This window comes from Ciona robusta, chromosome 1, assembly GCF_009617815.1.
Source record: "Ciona robusta chromosome 1, ASM961781v2".
Taxonomy (NCBI): Eukaryota; Metazoa; Chordata; class Ascidiacea; order Phlebobranchia; family Cionidae; genus Ciona; species Ciona robusta.
Genome location: NC_143235.1, coordinates 8,729,113 through 8,749,659, shown reverse-complemented (window position 1 = coordinate 8,749,659; position 20,547 = coordinate 8,729,113). Strand labels below are relative to the sequence as shown.

The 20,547-nt window shown below is 41.2% G+C and overlaps 1 protein-coding gene across 2 annotated transcripts; it reads right to left on the bottom strand.

Annotated features, from left to right (window-relative positions):
• Positions 1-21: 21 nt before the first annotated feature.
• Positions 22-18,280, bottom strand: LOC149742749 (uncharacterized). Of its 2 annotated transcripts, none has more exons than XM_089886864.1 (42): positions 18,045-18,280; positions 12,740-12,808; positions 12,455-12,544; positions 12,243-12,287; positions 12,131-12,175; positions 12,009-12,071; positions 11,806-11,886; positions 11,549-11,626; positions 11,425-11,487; positions 10,915-10,950; positions 10,793-10,834; positions 9,628-9,714; positions 9,305-9,331; positions 9,184-9,237; positions 9,054-9,116; positions 8,934-8,981; positions 8,771-8,878; positions 8,489-8,702; positions 8,106-8,378; positions 7,726-7,913; positions 7,578-7,668; positions 7,391-7,448; positions 7,117-7,325; positions 6,898-7,008; positions 6,542-6,744; positions 6,286-6,436; positions 5,985-6,098; positions 5,570-5,800; positions 5,301-5,483; positions 5,022-5,174; positions 4,793-4,965; positions 4,448-4,655; positions 4,208-4,392; positions 3,999-4,149; positions 3,756-3,889; positions 3,551-3,695; positions 3,271-3,498; positions 2,860-3,072; positions 2,325-2,474; positions 1,717-1,859; positions 1,302-1,474; positions 22-1,214 (listed from the first exon to the last, which is right to left on the bottom strand). In XM_089886864.1, the coding sequence occupies exons 1-42, from the start codon at positions 18,132-18,134 to the stop codon at positions 998-1,000; spliced, it is 5,388 nt and encodes a 1,795-aa protein (XP_089742990.1). In that variant the 5' UTR covers positions 18,135-18,280; the 3' UTR covers positions 22-997. The 2 variants fall into 2 exon arrangements, with proteins under 2 accessions (XP_089742990.1, XP_089742995.1); XM_089886869.1 differs by lacking the exon at positions 9,628-9,714 and adding an exon at positions 9,864-9,941 and having other exon boundaries at positions 18,045-18,279.
• Positions 18,281-20,547: the final 2,267 nt, after the last annotated feature.

Genomic DNA, 20,547 nt, shown 5'->3' with positions numbered 1-20,547 from the left:
CACGCTAAACACTATACTATATTTCATACAAAGTATTGTATTTCAGTAGCGCCAATACAAAGTCATTACAAAAACACACATGGTAGGTTTAAAAAGTTATATAGCAACATACGACACAACACAATCGGCGATTAACGCCGCTTTCAGGAGCCACCAAAATGAATTGATTGCCAGCACAAAGTGGCAAAACGGTTAATCGAGCTGACTATATGGTAAAACTTCTGTACAAGTTGGGCGTGACGGGCCGCTGTGGCCACGCACGCTAATACTGCTCCTATTGCGTAATGATGCTGGAAAGCGTTGCTGTTAGTGATTGTGGATGTTATATGGCGAAAGTGAAATCCAGTATGCGACGGTTATTAGTAAAGTGATAGTTAGGCCTACAGCGTTACGATAACACTATTAAATAATCGGCGACGAAAGGAATTTGCATAAACTATGGGTTTTTAGCGCGTTTTTCAGCGAGTTCGGTGTCAAAGTTGTTGTTTGGGGGGCACTTAAGCTGTGACAGACCTTTGCCCATGCATGCGTGTCGAGTCGGTCGTTTATGTAAATTCAGTTGGGTGATAAAAGAGAAGATATGCTGAATGTCACACAAGTAAGGCGAAGTGCGAAATCAAAGCGAAAACCTTTGAAAAATAAACAAATATAACTATTTCTTTCCTTTACCACATTTGTGCTATGTTGGTCGGGACCAAAGAACACTCGGTCGAAACCGTCAGCAGACGGTTATTACTATGCTGATCTTTGAAACAAAAGGCTTGGGACAAGAAAGGCTGAAAACGTTTCAAACGGAATACATATTGCAACCGCGGTACACACACCGATGCATAAGTGTAACATGACCGGTATTCGATGTGCGTGTAGCCCTAAAAAAGATAAACTATGGTCGTTTCTCACACATCCGCGAGCGGTTTTAACAACGATAATTGGTTTAAATTAGAAAATGTCCCCTAGAAAACTAGGCTGGAGTTGTCCCGTTATCACTTCGTTTTGCTCAGCCGGTGTGCCTCACATGACTGCTTGTCCTTCCGGCGTCCACCGACGGTCCTCGATGAGCCGCAGCACGGCGCCTGTTGAATGTAGCATTGTCGCCCCGACCCGCTCCTCCTCCACCGTTGCTATTGGTATCAAAGTCTCCTCTCATGCAGACCTGGCACCGACTGACACGTTGTCGCAGTGTTCCCGCTTTTAGCGTTTCCGAGATAGGTTGTCTGCGGATTCACCGAGAGTTACTATTTCAGCAAGATAAGTCTAACTAATACAATTGCTCTCGCTAAATAGGATCACAAAGTACGCACCTGAACTGGTTTTGTGGCATGATAGTTGCAAGCCAGAAGCTGTACCCGTTGGCGTATTGGTTACATGTACCTCGTCCGTGACATTCAATAAAGGGCCCGGCTCTGAAATCCTCCAAACAGGAACCAGGCGACTGCAGAGATTGTCCGCTGCCCTCGGCACCAGCTCCGGTGTGCTAAAACAATATCATGTAATAAAAACTATACAACACTAGACTTCTACTTCCCCAGCCCATCAAGCTGTTAATGATAAAGTAATTTAAATTATTCCAATCTGCATGAGTTGGACATTTATGGAAACTACTGAATTGTGGTGATGGTAAGATTGACATATTCTGATCATTTCAAACTGTCCGCTCGAAATCCATATCTGACTCTGAACATAATACATACATTAAACATCCATAAGATCACATACCATGACAAAACTGTAGCCGATCCACAAACTTATCCAGTTCTCCGGGCAGTCTGGTATGAGATCAGACTGGCTGTGGACAGCGATTGTCAGCGAGGGAGTCTCACACACGGCGCATCTGCTGATGTATGGCTCGATAGCAGAACCTGCAGGACATGATAAGGAAGTTATTTTACGAAATGACGTCATACATAAGAATTTCGTTGTGCAATCAAACAAAAAAAAAACAACCTAACGAAACATGGAAGAAATTATTATTTCAGAAATTATAACAGGTGTTCTATTTCATACATCTTGTGTCCACTGACATGTAAGGTACCATTGTGGCAAAATATATATTTTTGCTTTTTGTATATGTAGCTGACAACTAGGACAAACCGAAACAGTCACACATTACTAACTATTGAGTTTTAGATATAACCGTTTTAGGCCTTGCAAACATGACTACACTGGCGGCAACATCAGACCGAGAATGCAAGTTTAAGCAAGAGGCGGGCGCTCTAACCTAATTCGTCACAATGCTACTCACGAGAAAAAAACGTGAACTTGGATGGCATTGCTTACAATACGCTTTAATGTACATTTGTAGGTTAAGTTTAATATCCACACACCTGTAACTGCCTCCATGGACATGGGGAAGGGCTCGGGTGTAGAAAGCCAGAAAGAATAATCGTTTCTTGATGCCACCCGACAACTGTTGTCTACGGCGCAGAACATGAAGGGCATTGTATTGAATCTACGTAAGCAGGAACCAGCCGAACCTGAAGTAGTTGAGTAGGAATGTGAGCATAAGGACATATTATACTGTGGGGTAAAGTGAACACTGTCCGTACATACTTCCCAATATTTCCGAATTACACACCCTTACACCATTCTATAGTATAAATATAGTAGAGTGGGGGAAGATGGGACACCTTTAACACATAATATCCAAATAGCCTGATCGTGTTTTAAACAAGTAACAACGGTCTGTGGAAGTCGTGAATATACAGTTTTATAATTCATTAAATGTTCTTTGTTTACCACCAAATGAAAAGAGAAAAAAAGTTGCATATTTCAAGTGATTACCGGTATCTTACGTTACAGCAGAACAGATGCTACCAGTAACACGGTTTAGGTTAGAGAAATCTATTGCTTGTGACGTACCCAGATCTTGGCCGTGTGAACGTTCGTTTCCTTGAATATAAAGCAGGGAGTAGCCGTCCCACAATTTCCTCATGTTCAGAGGGCAATCGGGAACATATGTTGTTTGACTGTGGCGAGTGACAAAGTAGCCATGGAAAAGTGCTGATGGACCGGGGGTACCAGGAAGACCGTTAGCTCCAGGAAGACCGTCTTCACCGGGCAGACCTTGCGCGCCTAAACGCACGCAACATTAGAGCTCGTTCAAACGGAAATGAACATACGCATAACTAGAACACACATAACCACAACATAACCAACGTATACAATAAACATACAAAACACACATTGAGTTTAGTGAAGTACTATGAAAAACGTGTGTGTGTCAACACCAAATAGTGACCCATCTAAGTTACTATGAACAAATCCACTTACCAACCAAACCTTGTGGACCGGGCTCCCCACGGTCGCCAGCCAAACCCGGCAACCCAGGTATACCCTCCTGACCAATTTCACCCTTCTGACCCCGTGTACCGGGCGTTCCTTGTCGTCCAACTTGACCAGGGAAACCCCTGGGTCCAACAGGTCCTGGAGATCCAGATTCTCCTTTTTCTCCTTCTCTAAAGATCGGCTGTGCGTCCTCTCCGCGAAGACCGGTTGTACCTTCAAATACTAATTAAAAACAGCCCAGCGTTAACATTAAGTACGTTGTTACCTCTTTCTCCTTTTTCACCAGGTGGACCTTCAAGACCAGGCAGACCCTGTGCACCTGGTTCTCCGGGCCTTCCTTTCATTCCAGGAAAACCAGGTTCACCCTGCTCACCAGCGAAACCAGCTAAACCAGGAAGTCCGGTTGAACCCTGTGTAAAGTAAAATTACATGTAAATGTTTGCCAGACATAATTATTTTTTTTTACTTACAGGTAAGCCCGTTTGACCCTTAGCACCAGGCTTTCCTTCGAAACCATTGAATCCAGGCTCACCAGTTGGACCAGGCTCTCCTTTCTTGCCCAATAAACCTGGTAATCCAGGAAGACCCGGTGGTCCGGTTGGTCCTGGTAAGAAAGTAAAGTATTTAAATAAAAGTCAAACAAATTGATCAAAGATTGTTATTTGATAACAAAAAAATCAAATATTCACTAGATGTTGCAGAAGAATAAATACCTGATTCTCCAGCTGGGCCAGATGGTCCAGTTGCCCCAATCTCTCCTTTAACTGTAGCACCCCTGGGTCCTGGTTGTCCTTGTCTTCCTGAAGGACCTTCAGGTCCCAAAAATCCCATTTCACCTTTAAGTCCTGGCAGGCCTCTTGGTCCCTGAATTACAACCAATATTTGCATGTGTTCAATTAAACATGACCTATAGAAAACTTACAGGTAACCCTGGAAGTCCGATCATCCCCTCTTCTCCTGGAAGGCCTTGTCTGCCAGGCAAACCTACAGGTCCAGGAACAGAGTCACCAGGTAACCCAGCCTCTCCGGGCAAACCATCAAGACCCTGTCTTCCAGGTAAACCAGTTCTGCCCTTCTCTCCTTGAACACCTGGCAGACCTTCCAAACCTAAAGCAAAATTATCTGTAAGATCTGCGTACATTTAGTGGTATGTATTACATACCTCCAATACCAGGAAGACCTTGTTGGCCTGGGAAACCTCTTTCACCCGCCGGACCAGTGTTACCCTTTTCACCACTTTCACCGGGGAATCCCATGAGACCAGAGTTACCTCTGCCTCCTTTTGGTCCTGGCAAACCATTCCTACCAGGCAAACCAACCTGGCCATCTTTACCAGGCATACCTGGTTCACCATCTAAACCATCTTTGCCCTTAAAAAAATAAAATAAGGTATGACGAGCTAGGAGAAAAAAGAATTTTTAAAAACAATGTACTTTCAAGAAAAAAGTTCTAACAGTTGTACGTTTCTACCATTCGCAAGCGGTTTAGCATTAAACTTTAAACTTACAGGTAAACCATCAACCCCTGGCAATCCAGGCAATGTACTCTTTGCTCCTTTTTGTCCGGGAAGTCCAGGATACCCACGAGAACCAGGAAGTCCAATTGTTCCTTGTTCCCCTTGTGGTCCCGGTGGCCCTTCAGGACCAGGAAGACCCAAATCTCCTGGACTACCAGGTGCACCTAAATATACATAGACTTCAGTAAATGTGCATTGGACTCAAGAAAACAAAACAAACCTTGTTCTCCTTGTGTTCCAGGAAGGCCATCTAACCCAGTAAGGCCACGTGGTCCTCGCGCTCCCTTTTCACCCACCAAACCTTGCTCACCTTTCTTACCAGGGTAACCATAAAGTCCTGCCAAACCGGCTGGACCCGTTTCTCCTTTATCACCTAAAACCACAAAGATGTTATAACACAAACAACAGACATTTTAAAACACAAACAACACATTAGAATTTTTCTCCAATATCAATTAACAAAAATGTTCATACACTCAACAAACCTATGGAATCTTACCTTGTTCTCCCTTTTCACCAGGTTGAAGCAAATGAGCTGCAACCTCAGCTGGTTCTCCTTTCTGGCCAAGTGGACCACGGAAACCAGGTGCACCATCCTCACCAGGTGAACCCTCAGCCCCTGGTAAACCATCAGAACCAGGTAAACCAGGGTTACCAGGCTCACCTTTTCTTCCAGGGAAACCTAATGAAAATGGATATTAATTCTGCTGTCTTTAAGAAAAGATAAGCAACATTTGCATGAAAATTTCAAAAACTATCAAAACTCACCCATAGGACCCGAGCGACCTTGCAAACCTTGTGGACCTGTTGGTCCCTCTTTTCCAGGAGGTCCAGCTGAGCCATCTAAACCAGGTAAACCAGTACGGCCTGGTGAACCAGTCACACCCTGCAAGCCAGGATAACCTTCTGAACCTGGGCTACCCTGTTCACCTTTCATTCCAACTATATCAGTACCAGGAAGACCTGGTTCTCCAGGCTCACCTTGTGATCCCGGATAACCTGCGAAAAAAATGTATGATGATGTATAAGCAATAAACTTAAATAAAAACTGTGAAACAATAACAACTGATGCGTTGGAGCTGAACAACTGATGCCTTGAGGCTTGAATTTAAAAGAAAATTAAAATGTAAACTAAATTTTATATATAACAATAAATAAGGACTAAGTTCACCAACTAAAGTACCTGGTAATCCTGTTTCTCCTTGAGGTCCTGCTGGTCCAATAGGTCCAAGTCTTGCACTACCAGGTTCGCCCTTCTGTCCAGGTCGACCAGTAAGACCATCAAATCCAGGTTGACCTTTAATTTAATGCTTAGTTACAAAACAAAAACAAAATTACAATAGACACATAAGTGTTGTTGTTTTATAACAAAAATGCGTATTACTTAAAGAATGTTATAGCTTGGGTCCAAAAATTCAGTTTTTACTTAATTTTGACGAACTATGAAAAATAGGCCGGCCATAAATATCCAACATTTGTTTTACCATCTTTTCCATCTTCTCCATCAGGTCCTGCAGGTCCTCGGCGTCCAGCTGGTCCAGGAGGTCCTTGTTCACCAATTACACCTGGTGCTCCTGGGCTTCCTCTACTGCCCTGAGTACCTCTAGGACCAGGGTATCCAAAAGCATCTTTTCCCTGAAAAATGATTTTATTTTATTTGTAAAACAACCCCATACATTCGCAATAGAGAAATAACATCTTTTAATTTGTAGAAGTATGCTGTATATTATGTGAACTCACTTTTTCTCCCGGTAGACCATCTAAGCCTGGCATACCATCAAATCCAGGCCTACCAGCGCTTCCTTTCTTTCCAGGTTGACCAGTTTCACCAGGAATACCTACAGCACCAGGCTCACCACGAACTGATCGACCAGCTGGGCCTTGTGATCCCTTTTCTCCTTTTCTTCCAGCAAATCCTGGGTAGCCTTGTAAACCATCCTCACCTGTGCAAAAATATATCATGAACATTTCTGGATAACATTTTAAAAGATGCATAAATGTGTCAGCAAGAACTATTTTTCACCTTTTATCTATTACAAATGCTAATACCAAAAAAATCTATTATTGAAAATGTCTTTTAAAGCAGCAAAATATACCTTTCTCTCCTGCTTCTCCAGGTCTTCCAGGGGTTCCAGGTAAACCAGTATTACCAACTTCTCCTTGCTCTCCAGGAATAACTCTTGACCTTGCAGGTTCTCCCTTTAGTCCTACAAATACAGCCATGGTTTAAATGTGAACGAATAAGCTGACTTTGTGTGGTTTTGTGTTAACACAATTAATATATAACTTATTTAACAAATACAAATTTTCTTTACCTGGTGGACCAGGGAACCCAAGACCTCCTGAGTTTCCTCTGTCTCCCTTCGCTCCTGGTTCACCAGTTTCTCCAGGAAGATCCTGACCATCACGACCGGGTGCTCCAGGAATACCTGGGTTTCCAGTTTCACCCGACAGACCAAGTGGTCCAGGAAAACCAATTTCACCTTTGCTACCCTTGGCACCTCGTTCTCCATTAAGACCATCCCTAACAAAAAACACGATTATCATTAAGAATACAGCTACCAATTCTAACTAGAGCCATCATACTACCTTCCAGGAGCTCCTGATCTGCCTGGCAAACCAGCTGGTCCAACAAATCCAGGGGATCCTACAAAAAAAACAAAAAAATCACAGGGAAGGCCACAAAATATAGAAAATCATACAAAAGTGTAAAAGCAGTAGAAACAACAAGAATAAAAGTTAATCTTATAAATTTTTAAAATGTAGGTTCGGTTACCTTTGTCTCCTTTCACACGAATAATATTGAGTTCTCCAACTTCTCCCTTTGCACCAGGAGGTCCAATCTCTCCTTCTGGTCCATCATTTCCCTGAAATATAACAAACCTTGAATATTCCATTACAAGAACTACACATTACCAACTTACCAATTGCCCTGGAAGTCCAGGGAATCCAGCAAAACCTTTCTGGCCTTTCCCACCCTTTGCACCATGAGAGCCCATTCCTCCCGGTATACCAGGAGTGCCAGGATTTCCAGCTTCACCAGTGGAACCTTTGGGACCAGCTGGACACAAGCCACATTCTTCTCCTTTTGGACCAGCAGCACCAGAGCGACCTATAAAAAAAAAGACAGTGAATAATAGGAAGGATGAGATTCCTGATTACAGTAAAAATTACACTTTTTTTTTAATGAGTAGTTAATTTAGCAGTGGTAATTGGTAAGGGTTAGTTATAGCATTGGCACTTAAACCCTGCAGTGAATAGAAATATACAAAAAAAAATATTTGAATAGGACGTTATAATTCACCTGGGAATCCAGGGGAGCCAACACGGCCTGGTGGACCTGGGGACCCTGGCTGACCAGGGGGCCCGGGAGTAACCATTTCTTCCATGATTTCGTGTGTAATCACTGCATCAGTGCCTGGTGAGCCTTTAGGTCCAGTTGGTCCGGGTAAACCAGGTCTACCATTGCTACCTGGACGACCATCTTGTCCTGGTGGTCCTTCAACAGTCAAACCACGCTCACCAGGTTGACCAGACTCACCAATGTTACCCTTAAGACCAGGTTGACCAGGAAATCCTGTGTATTGAAATGAATAAAGAACATGATGGATTTTACATAACTTAGCAATCGTAATTTTAAACTTACCGTTAATAACATAAAGGCCTATATTTCATATACATCATTACCTGGTTGACCAGATGGACCAGGTGGTCCAGGCGGGCCTTGTAGACCAAACCCAGGATTTCCTCTGGGTCCTTGATCTCCAGGTGTACCGGGAATACCAGCAGCTCCTTTGAGACCATTCAAACCCGCCATCCCTGGAAAACCCATAGAACCTTTTTCACCAGCTGGACCAGTGGGACCAGGAGGACCAACTTTTCCTGCAGAACCACTTTCTCCCTGTGAAAAAAATACAAAATTGGTAAATTAATTCTAAAAACATAGGTAAATCGTTTGATAAATCTTACAGGGTATCCTGGTGGACCAGGCAAACCAGATTCACCATCTTCTCCTTTGTTTCCTTTAGGTCCTGTCCTTCCTGGTTGACCGGGATAACCAGGCTCACCCTTAGAACCCTGTATATCATAGGTTTAGTACTTTTTCCACTGCATAATCATAGCAGTAACTTACGTCATATCCATTGATACCGGGGGTTCCTGGCTTTCCAACCTTTGTGCTCTGAAATGCATTTGAATATTCAATATTAAGAATTTGGCAAGTTCAAATAATTTATTTATATGGTTTACCAACCTGTGGTCCTAATGGTCCCATTTCTCCCTTATCACCCTTGCCTCCTTTCATGCCCGGAAGTCCCTTCAAGAAATCAGTGTTTAAACAAGCACTGGAGTAATATAAAACATTAGAGGGTTTTAGAACTTACAGTAAAACCAGTGTCTCCACGTTCTCCCTTTTCACCTCTGTCACCTTTACCTCCCTAAACAAAACACAGATTAGGCCAAAACGCCTTGAGGGTTTAACTAACACATAACTCAACAACTTACCGGCAAACCATCTTTTCCTGGTGGGCCCTGCAATATAATCAATGGTTACAGCAAGTGCTTTGTTTTTAAACTACGTTGTAGTGTTACATACTCATCATTACATTAGCAGACAATAAATTTCATGTTACAGTGCCATTGTATGTCTGCAACATGGATTTTAAAATGCAAATTGTACTTACCCACCTGGACCTAGCATTATGGCCAGTGGTGATAATACTCATACTAACATACACAAGAAGTTGCAAACAAAACCCCGGTATCATAAATCAACTGGTTTGGGAATGACAGTTAGCTAAATGTAAATATCACAGTAGAAAACTTACAACTGGTTGGTTAATATCTGTGGTTGGTGTTTCTTTACTTTCATCAATTATACTTTGACCTGGAGGTCCAGGAAGACCAGGGGGGCCCTATTATTTTGGGTAAATTAAACTGTGAGCTGTTTTACAGCTTAGCTCGCAGATGGGGTGTTCAGAATGTCCTTGGCAGCATTTTGGGGTTGAATTTGAAAAGAAAACGGAACATAGCACCAGTTTAAACAAATAAAACGTAAACCCACTATGAAAAAGTCAGCGCCTCCAGTCTGAGCGTCTAAATCTCCCCGCGTGCCTGAGTTGCCGGGCAAGCCAGGTTCTCCCTTTGCATTAAACCATGCACAGCAGAAGCATCAAATGTGAAGAGCAGCATTGAAGAGCAGAGCGGTAGTGACAGCCAGCGGCAGATTTGGCAAACAGCAGCAAGTTTAAATTAAAATTAAACAAGATTAGTTGCGTTGCAGGTTAGATTCATTTATCTTATTAAAGAATTAGTCTAGCAGCCTAACATCATGCAGTTAAAGCTAGTGTTAAGCTAGAGTTTGCTTAAATGACAATAAAGTGAGAAAATTGCTCAAAAAGTGTCAAAAAAAAGAAAAAAAATGAAAGTAAAATATTTGCATTGCTAATTGTATTGGTTTAAATAATAAAAAGATATTTTATCTTTACTTCTCACACTAATTGATTTATTTATTACAGCATTAAATAGATTAATATGTATGCCACCTCTTTGAAAGCTTTAGCGTATCGTGCACACTACTCTACAACTGGGCCACACTAGTTCGGCAATTTGTTTAAGTTAGACTACTTTACATTGCATGCAATAGCTATCACTTTATGCAGCCGCTAAAAGCACAGATTAAGATTTCATAAAAAAAAGCTTGAATATTGTTTATTATGTTGGGCCAAGTGGACAATCTGAACATCCTATATTATATTTAGTATGCATATAGTAACAATACCGCAATGATAGAAAATAGCTACTGATATCAATTTAGGTTGGATAAGAAATAAATATATAAACAGAAATATATTAATCTCATAAAAAGGTTCTAGGAGATATTGAAACAAAAAAAAACAACAAAATTCCTCATATTACAGCTTGTCTTGACAAGAAAAACAGTCTGTGTCAATTTAAATTAGAAGTGGTTTCATGGGAAATAGTTTCACATACCTTCTCTCCTTTCTCTCCCTGAAATCCAAGACCCATCTCTCCCTGTTGGGAACAAGTTGTTTACCACAAGTCTAATACACAACTTTGTGTTTTAAAGTGTTTACATAATTTTATTTACTTACCCTGTCTCCAGTAGGTCCGTCATTTCCAGGAGGACCCTGTGTAGTTAAAAATTATTTGGTTACACTTTGCTATTTACTAAAAAAAATAAAAAAAATAAAAATCTTGTTTTTCTGTTGTGTTAAATTCTGTGGTAAGAAACTTGATATTTCAGTGTATTAGTCACAGCGCACAAACTTGTTTACTGGGACTATCATTGAACTAACTGCCGTGGTGCAACCCACACATTTAAGAAAGATTGGAATCTATTACTACAAGTTCTCACTCCCGCAGATTATCTCTCATGAAATCAAGAAATATTTGAGTGGGTGGTAATGGTCTAATCTCTGCCCACATCTTGTATAAACATAAAACATAATAATACAATAATACAGGGTAAATTTCTGTCCAAAAGGGACAAAAATATAAATGTCATCCGATTTTAATTAAATCGAACGACATATTTATATACAAAGCCTTTTTAAACAAAACATATATGCAAGTAAAGCTGCTGCTACACTTAAATAACTCACAGGTGGGCCAGGGTTTCCAATGTAACCTCGGGGACCAACGGGACCATTCTCACCATCATCTCCCTGCATTAAAACAGTTTATTGAGTTCAATAATTCACTTTCTCAGGAATTATAAGTGCATACCGGTGGTCCAGATAGACCATCAAGTCCAGGTTCTCCTTTTGTTCCAGCCACCATATTGATAACTTCACCAGGTTGACCCTGAAATTAGCATTAGCCTTTAAAACTTTTGTTCTTTGTGTACCTTGTTTCACCCGATGTTTAATACCTTTAAACTTTGTAAACTCCCAACCATTTTGGTCTACTTGTTTAACATTTTTGATTGCCTTTAGACAACAGACAGTCGTTTAAAATTAGAAATTGATTACTAACTGACTTACCTTCATACCCTTTGAACCAGCAGGTCCAGGTCTGCCACTGAATCCATCAAGACCTGGAGGACCAACAAGACCCAATTCTCCCTGTAGAGATAATATATTACATGTCTGGTACAATTAACTTTCTTAACAGGGTAGGCAGGACTAAGTAAAATAAAGGGTAAAGGTGATAAGAAATGACTGAGAAACAAATAAATCGCATTTACCTTGGTTCCATTGCAACCAGGCAAACCTTCAGGACCAGGTGCACCAGTTTGTCCAGGAATACCCTGTATAAAAATTCAATGTTCGGTATACTTAATTTGTGATTTCCAAAAGAAGAACTTACCGGAATTCCTGGATTTCCAGGATAGCCATGAACACCTTGACTGCCCTGTTAAGCATGGTCATTAAGAAGTAGATTATAAAACATGTTTGCACATGAATACAGCAATACTTACTCTTGACCCTTTTGGTCCTTGCATTCCTTCTCTTCCTGACTTGCCCTAAACCAAAATATTATCTTATTAAGAATACATGCATTACTAATGGTTAAGATCTGACACAACGCATCAATCATGTTAAGGCTTTTAAAAATATCCATAGAATTTTAATAGGCTTATATATATATTTCAATATTTTAGTTAAAAAATTAACTGTAACATCAACTTACAGTTAAACCTCTTGGTCCAACTGGGCCTTCTGGTCCGGGGTAACCAGGTAATCCAGGGGGTCCTGGCATACCTTCAAGACCGGGCATACCCTGTAAATTTGTTAAACATGATTAGTTTCATGGCTGTTTATAAGACAATGAAGAACTTATTAGTCAAAAAAACAAAATAAAGAAAGATAAAAATACTCAAAAAATGCAGATGGTTATAGTATATTATATGGAGTAGCATACCAATTCATTAAAATTTTGTGTAATTTCGGATAAATACTAAACACAAACGCTTACTCTTGCTCCTTTCGTTGCATTGCAGTATGTTACTGCTCCACCTCCACAGCCAGCAGACGCATACACAGCCTGAAAACAAATACAAATAATATTAAATATTTGATCTAACCGGTAAGGCATTTATTACGATAAATGTTAAACTACGTTACTTGCTTTGTGGTTTGAAGTGTCAAACAGGTGGCCACAGTTTTATGGATTTATGAAACGAGTTTTGTACAACGACATAAAGGACAAGTGCGTTTCAAAATAAATAACAATATTGTTAAGTGGGCGGTTAACATAAAACGGGACGGCGCGACAGTGGCACTTGTAAATGATTGTTTCTTTGCGACAGAAGTAAAAACATCCACGAAAGCGTCATTCCCAGACTTTACATTTGGGCGTAATGTAGGCATAATATTACTCAGTCAAGGAGAGCAGGGAGCGACAGTAATGCTCAGTCACCACTTTCCAGATTTGCGGTGGAGAAATACAGTCTCTGCCACTACAGACGCCAATTCTCTCATGCGTCAATGATAGGATACACGGTGAAGGTGAACATGATTTGCGACACCTAACCAGACAAATACGTCGGGCAAACGTGCGTCAAATTGCCCGCGCGTCATTGCCATATTTCCTCTTTCAATCACGCAAAAACTAGGGTTGGGTGTTTTTTACGTCATTGTGTCTGTCTGGAACCACAGTCGATTTAAATTGAAAGCAAGAGTAAAAGAATTGAACATGACGAGAACGTCAGGTTTAGAACACGCCGGTCTACTTGAGGTTCCACCATTTGGTCACGTAGGCTATATTGGTCTAAACTTGTCTGTATTGTTAACGAAGATGTCATTGCAAGTGCTGGAAACCAAATCAAAACTCAAGATAGTTTCGTTTCTCCCTTCATATTTTTCGCAAATTGTATTAATGGGATTCCGAAATTAGGTTTAGTAATCGCTATTTAAACAAAATTATAAACTGAATGTCTTACCACCCGGTATTTATCCGATATTAACCGTAAACCGTACCACAAAATTTAATTTTTGCCACAATTACAGGCTAACGTGTAATTTCTTAAGGATAATCCCGATAGCGAATCAATGAGAAGCTGTGTCGAGACGGGATTAGAAATTATAAATGTTAAAGTCAGACATAAAAGGAGAATGGATACACTAACACCGGTCCTTAGTCAGACAAAGGCTGACCAGACGGCCAATATAATCGCCAGGTGCTTTCATATTACCGCGATCCCGTAACCACTTGACCAACGATGTCGCCCGTCTTCCTGTTCGTACAAGAAGTGGATGATTACGTCAGGTAACTTGTTATTAGCGCCATGTCCTGGGGAAATGGCGCAAGCCATGGCCGTGAGAATAAATAATAGGTTTTATCTGACGACAAGGAAACCTTTGATAATTAAACCAATAGAACAAACAACAAGGACAGGTGACGATTTTGAAGAACAATCACCACAACAGCGCTACAGAGCAAGACGGTTTGGAATTTTGCAAGATGAAACTACGGTTTCACACAACTATGTATATAATACCAAAAAATGGTTTTGAGCACACACAGAAAGGATCCAAAAAACGATTTTAAAATTAAACACCAAATTTAGAACTTTCAATTGAAGATAAATGAGACGATTGGCTAACAACCTCCCGACGTCATGGTGTGTGTTAACACACAAGAGAAAGTAAACTCAGTTGCTTTCAGCGGTTAATCTCCAAAACTAGACCAAAGCACCTGTTCAAATCGGTTATACGACTGAAAAATGTAATACAAACAAACTGTCAGTCGAAACGTACATCTGCGACAAGTATGTGGTCTGTGAAAAGGAATTCTGTCGTGTGAAGTCATACAAATCTATCGGAGTTCCTTATAGCCCATGCGGTATAAACCGATAATGAATCAATTAACCTTAATTGCCCGTTTAACCTACATGGTATGAACATGTTTATATACATGACGATTTAGAATCGCTCTTTGCAGGAGCCGTTTCACGGCACAGATCATCTGCTGCACAGGCCACGTTCTCACGTCAACACTTTTTAAATAGAGCGCCATGGTAACCCGAGAAGATGTTTTTGTTTGACCAGTGGTACTGTCCTTTATTTATTTGATTGTTGTTGTTGTAACACACGTGTAGAACCCAAATAAACTCGGTCGACTCCAGGTGTGTGGCATACCAAATCGGTCACAGCACTGCTCCATTTTAATCAAATGACATTCCAATCTAACCAGAGCAGTTTTTCAACAGAACGTGACTTCGATCCGCCAGACGAGTGACAGTTAAAACAGCTGGAACCAGTCATAAAGTTTGGGTCTGATAAAATGGAAATTCGTAGAATTCCAGACAAAAGAAGAAAAAATGTGCTGGCGCAAATGGTTTCATACATAGTAGGGTGGGAGAAGATGGGACACCTTTTCATTCTATTTTCTAGTCTCATTTGGTATTAAACTAAGATCATTCAAAGAGTTATAAAACCGTATTCTCACGACTCCTATTTCCTGACATTTCTACCGCAGAACATGATTTCCAACCCCTGTCAAGTCGCTAATAACCGAAAAGTTCATGTTTAAAACAGTAGGAGGTATATGGACAAAGGGTGCTGTGTGTTATGCGATAAGATGATATCAGAACAGTTGGCACTGGTGAACTGCTTCAGGTTAATTGTTGATTGATTTGCACAAAACCCAAATATCATTCAAGACATACATGCTCAAACAAAACCGCAGCCTGTTGCTTGCATTTATTCACTACCCTCGTTAGTTACCCTTGGTAGCAGCCCTGGGTTCTACCCTTGGTAGAAAATGAGAGTGGTTCGTATTGAATTCCCATAATATTACGAACCATTACCGATATAAAGTAGGTTTTAGCCATGGTCATTACTTCGTGTTCAGTCATGGCAATTACTATCAATTAATACGAATGGGGGTAAGTCCGTTATCTCTGCTGTTTGATTAACTCGGTTTCCGTACAGGTTTTACTGGCGGATTGGTAACATAGCTCACCGAAGTTGAGCAATTACTTTGTCGCGTGTCTGTTTGCGTTTTAGGCGGCCCGTGCCTAGGTAGGTGGGAATACAGGTGCGAAAAAGTAATTTTACGTTGACGTATCAGCTTGGTGGATTAAAGCTAGACACTTAACTAAGTGTTTGTTAATATGGTAAGGTGGGGAAGATGGGACACCTTTTCATTTAGCAGCAAACTCGCATTTAGTAGTAAACAAAGACAATTCAAAGAATTATAAAACCGTATTCTCACGACTCCCATAGACCGTTGTTAATTGTTTAAAACACGATCAGGATATTTAAATATTATGTGCTAAAGGTGTTCCATCTTCCTCCCACTGTACCATATAACATGAATTTACAGCATAATTAGTTTGTGACAAATCAAACATATAGGTCAAACCTAATTTGTTCAATTGTAAAGTATATATATACGCCACTCGTACGCTCATATATACAGAATGTGCATTATATTTACATATCTGTAAGTCGACTACTTCATTCTTTCACTATCATGTTTTCGTATTTGAGTTATAGTAGCCTGGAGAAAAATGGGACACCTTTTCATTCTATTTTTAGTTCCATTTGTTTGTAAACAAAGAACATTTAATGAAGTATAAAGCCGTATCCCCACGAGTTCCATAGACCGTTGTTAATTGTTTTAAACACGATACTATGTGCTATTAAGGTGTCCCATCTTACCCCACCCTAGTATATATTGCACGTTGCAAGTATTTCAAACTGTTCAAAGCAATTTAATAATATTGGGGGAATGTGGTGTAGTAAACATGTTAACGTAAAACCCCAACCAAAGGCAGTGATGGTGCATTATAATTGGCATTAATCTTATCACACAAGATTGTGGTGTGCGTGTATGTGTGTTATATGTGGATATAAATATTTATTAACCCAATGCCCTTACTGCTATTAGTAAGCGGAACAACGTTGGTATGAAGGGAAATGTGAATATGATGGATCCGACTTCGCGGGAACAGCCCAAATTTTCCTGCGACACATTAGTACCCTGGGGCCATGTGCATTTATATACACACGATGGTTTAACTTAGTAGCTCGTATTTCTTGACCTTTGTTTTACAGCGCTTCAAATCATTACGTAAGCAATGAACGTAAAGTAATAAAAATACCCAATGAGGCGATGTAGTAGCCATCTGTGATAAATTACTTGACCGACCTTATAAAACAGTAAACTAATCAGAAGTTCACGATTATGAGGCCGGGTAATAAGAACGTTCCGCCGTGTAACCAGAAATTGCCCATGATAGATTATATAGCGGCAATAAGTTTTATGGTGTTTAGCGGAACGAACAGCTATGTGAACGAATCGTTAAAGTTAAAGATGACACATACGGTCAGCTGGCCCATGCAGTTGGCCTATAAACATTGCAATAACGAGAACCGTTAAAGCAATTAAAACGTGACGGTGAATACCCAGTCACTCATTGTATTACTCGGGACACGTCGTACAATTTATTTATGATGGGTAATAACGGTGTAAATGTTAACTTGGCCGATTTTACGGCAATACACCCCGAAAGCCGTCACATCCCAGTCGGATCAAATGCGTTTAGAGTACGACGGGCGATCCGTCATGTTTAGTTTTTTCTATGACCGTAAAACACGTTTCTATTATCCTAGCGGCGGAACTACGTCGAAGAAACTGAAAACTACGTGTAAGACACTGTCCCATGCTCGATAATACAAGGCAGCGTATGAGAACAACCACCTGCCAACCGCAGAACTATAATTACATTAGAAGGCGGAACGCGTTAGGCGTGACAAACGAAATCTATCGGAAACAATATTACGGCCGATTAGCTGGACCCTTATTGCATGCTGTCAGTGGCGGATGTGAAAAGTTCAACCCATTGGAGTGGAATAATTTTAGAAAAGCGATCTCACAGACTTATTCGTACAATCACATTAACCCATGACCTTAGATTCGGTTTCGCACGCATACATCATTCAATTTGAACAGCGATAATTCCGCACTAGCGGATACTGTTTATCCTTAAGCAGCCTGCCCACTGAGCAAATACAAAAAAACAATCCGATGCCCGTATGATTGAAAACAGCATGCCATCTCATATAACGGTCATTTATCATTTAAACGAAAAGGCTTAGAAATTCCAAATAATTTAAGATTGTTCATACTGAAATAAAATGTATTTCAGCTTTATGAAACAGCTAAATTTAACAAAAATACACACTGATGTTCGATTGTTTACATATACGAAATAACAAAAATCGTCCAGGCGCTGCTTTTTAATCTAAAGAAAAATTGGGTAAAAACTCACCTTTCCGTAAGATATTGAAGCAAAATTAGCGAACAGGACAATCACGATGCAACCAATCATCGGACTCCGCCCAAATGTTGCCGCCACCATGTCGATGCCTGGCAGTTGGCCTACGAAATTATGCAACGCCGCTAAACTAGACAAGTCAGATAACCTGCATGCAAATATTGAAAACTGTTGCTAATTAGTAAACTACTTGTGCCGTTCTATACTCAGCAATACATAGATCGAGACCGGTGACTGAAATCGGCCGGAATGGCGGGACCTTCCTGCGCTGTACAGTCTGTCGTAAGTCTGTGCGAAGAACTAATATCACACTCGCAAGAGAAAAATGTAGGAAGGAGAAAACCGCTAGACACGGATCGGCGGACAGAAGAGAAAGAAATGGACCGGAGAGGCGGCCAACAAAAAGAAAGAGGGCGAGGAGCCGCTCGTCTCCTCTCGTCAAATTTAAATCGCGACCCGGTCCGTAATGAAACCTACTTTTAAGCGAGCAAATCTAGTCCACTGTCGTCGCCTTCACGATTTATAAAAAGCACGGGAGCTGTGCAAACGAGATTTCAATTCATTAGAGCCCGATCACACAGAGATTGAAAAAACGCCACGGTGCTATATTAGTTAAACCAACAACTGACTTTCGTGAGCCGGTGCAGCCAAACAACGGTCACGCGCAAGGACTGCATTGTTTGCCAGTTCGAATTCTATCTGAGGAAAATGTGAAATAGGAAGAGTCAAAAGTTTCGCGCGATTATTTCTGCAGTTAGCTCTGCGTGCAATTCGCTTCACAAAAATTAAAACGTCCGCAAAGAACGAAGTGCACCCGGAAACCAAAGCCATGGTCTAGCGGCGCTTAACGCTCCGGCAGCTTGGCCAGAGCAGATAGTATCGCCGTTCGCGAAGTTTCAAGGTGAAATGAGAAAATTTTTTGTCAGGTTTCCTACCTTGTGGTTTTCGTTGTCTGCTGCGGAGCGACTGCGGCCTCCCACTTCCGAGCGAAGAGGCGGAGAAATCGCCTAAACATCTTTCGCGTTAAACAAACCAAGAAAAGTAGAATCTCGCCTCGGTGCAACGGAACCGATGCAAAAATGCGCGACTTACGATGACGGAAGACTTCCGCAGGGGAAATGTCAAATTCTTCGATAGCGACTGCCAATAATCGACTGTTTTGTAAATCCGCTTTCGAGCGTAACAAATTTAATAAAACAAAAAAACGGAGCGGAATAAAACGTACCGAACTCGGAATGAGCCTATTGTGTTCTGCGCCTCCCGCAAACACATCTTCTTTGATCAGCAAAACGATTTTATGCCTTGAAAGCATGCCCAACCCGCATTTTGAATATTTGCGTTTTGGCGAATTTAATATTTATTCTCGGAGGATCAATAACTCCTCTCCTATAACCACCAGAACCGGCGTCGCGTATTGTGCCCTATATTTTACTCGTAACCTGCTTAAAATTTATCTACCGACCACAAAATCATACGGGTTGGTGGTAAGGATTAAGGGGAGGATTAGGCAGCAGATCGTCGGTGTTTGTCACTTGACTCCAATCTTTTGGCTCGATGGGCCGGATGGCGATATAATTGCTTTATATAACTCGCTACGTGTACAAGTAATTTAGGTACATCATTCGAGGAGCCGGTTTGAAAAGGATCGCTTTTATCGAGACAAGGTGCGCTTAAATAGGCACCAGACTTTCGTAGATAGCGCCGGAAACCGAGGCACGGAAACACAACGGCGACCAGATACTCCTTGCGAAAGTAAACACGACTTACTACTAATCAATCGATGGTACGCTTGATTTAGGAGGGCTCGATTGGCGAAAGTAATGTTTGTTAATAGTTGGCCTCAAAAACTTTGGTATGGAAGGACGGCGAATAGAAACCATATTAAGAGGTTGCGGGGCCGATGGCCAGCGGCGATGAGAATGCATCGCTGGCGATAACCGATGATAAACAGAACTAACGCGAAGGGTACAGTGGCTTCGCAGACCAAGCAGCAACGGCATGGTAAAAGGATTACGTAATCGCTGCACCGGCATATAACCAGAGCAAGTTTTGATAAGTGATGGAGTATTATCGCGGGTTGTGACGTCAGAGAGCGCGAATTTCGGGAAGCTGGGAGTCGGCGAACGTGTGAACGTTTACGAGGGAAACCGGCCTCATTATAGAAGGTTGCGAACAAACGCGCTGCTGTTTATATTTCCTCCCGTATTATTTTGCAAACCTTTGTGCTTGCTTGAACGCAACCTAAACCAACACCAAGAGAAACTCCCGGGAATCTGAGTCGGTCACGATTTCCCCAAGGAACGAATACTTCGCGATTTGGTTTTATCACGACCGAATAACAATCGGTCATTCAAAAAAACTTTTCGGACCAGCGAATCTTTGCTTGAGGGGCGTTCGTGCATCAGTAACGTTGCAAGACCGAAGTTTGGGCGGAGAAAATGCAATGGATGATTTTTCCTGTATATTTTCTGAAACTTACAGAGCATACTTCCTTTTC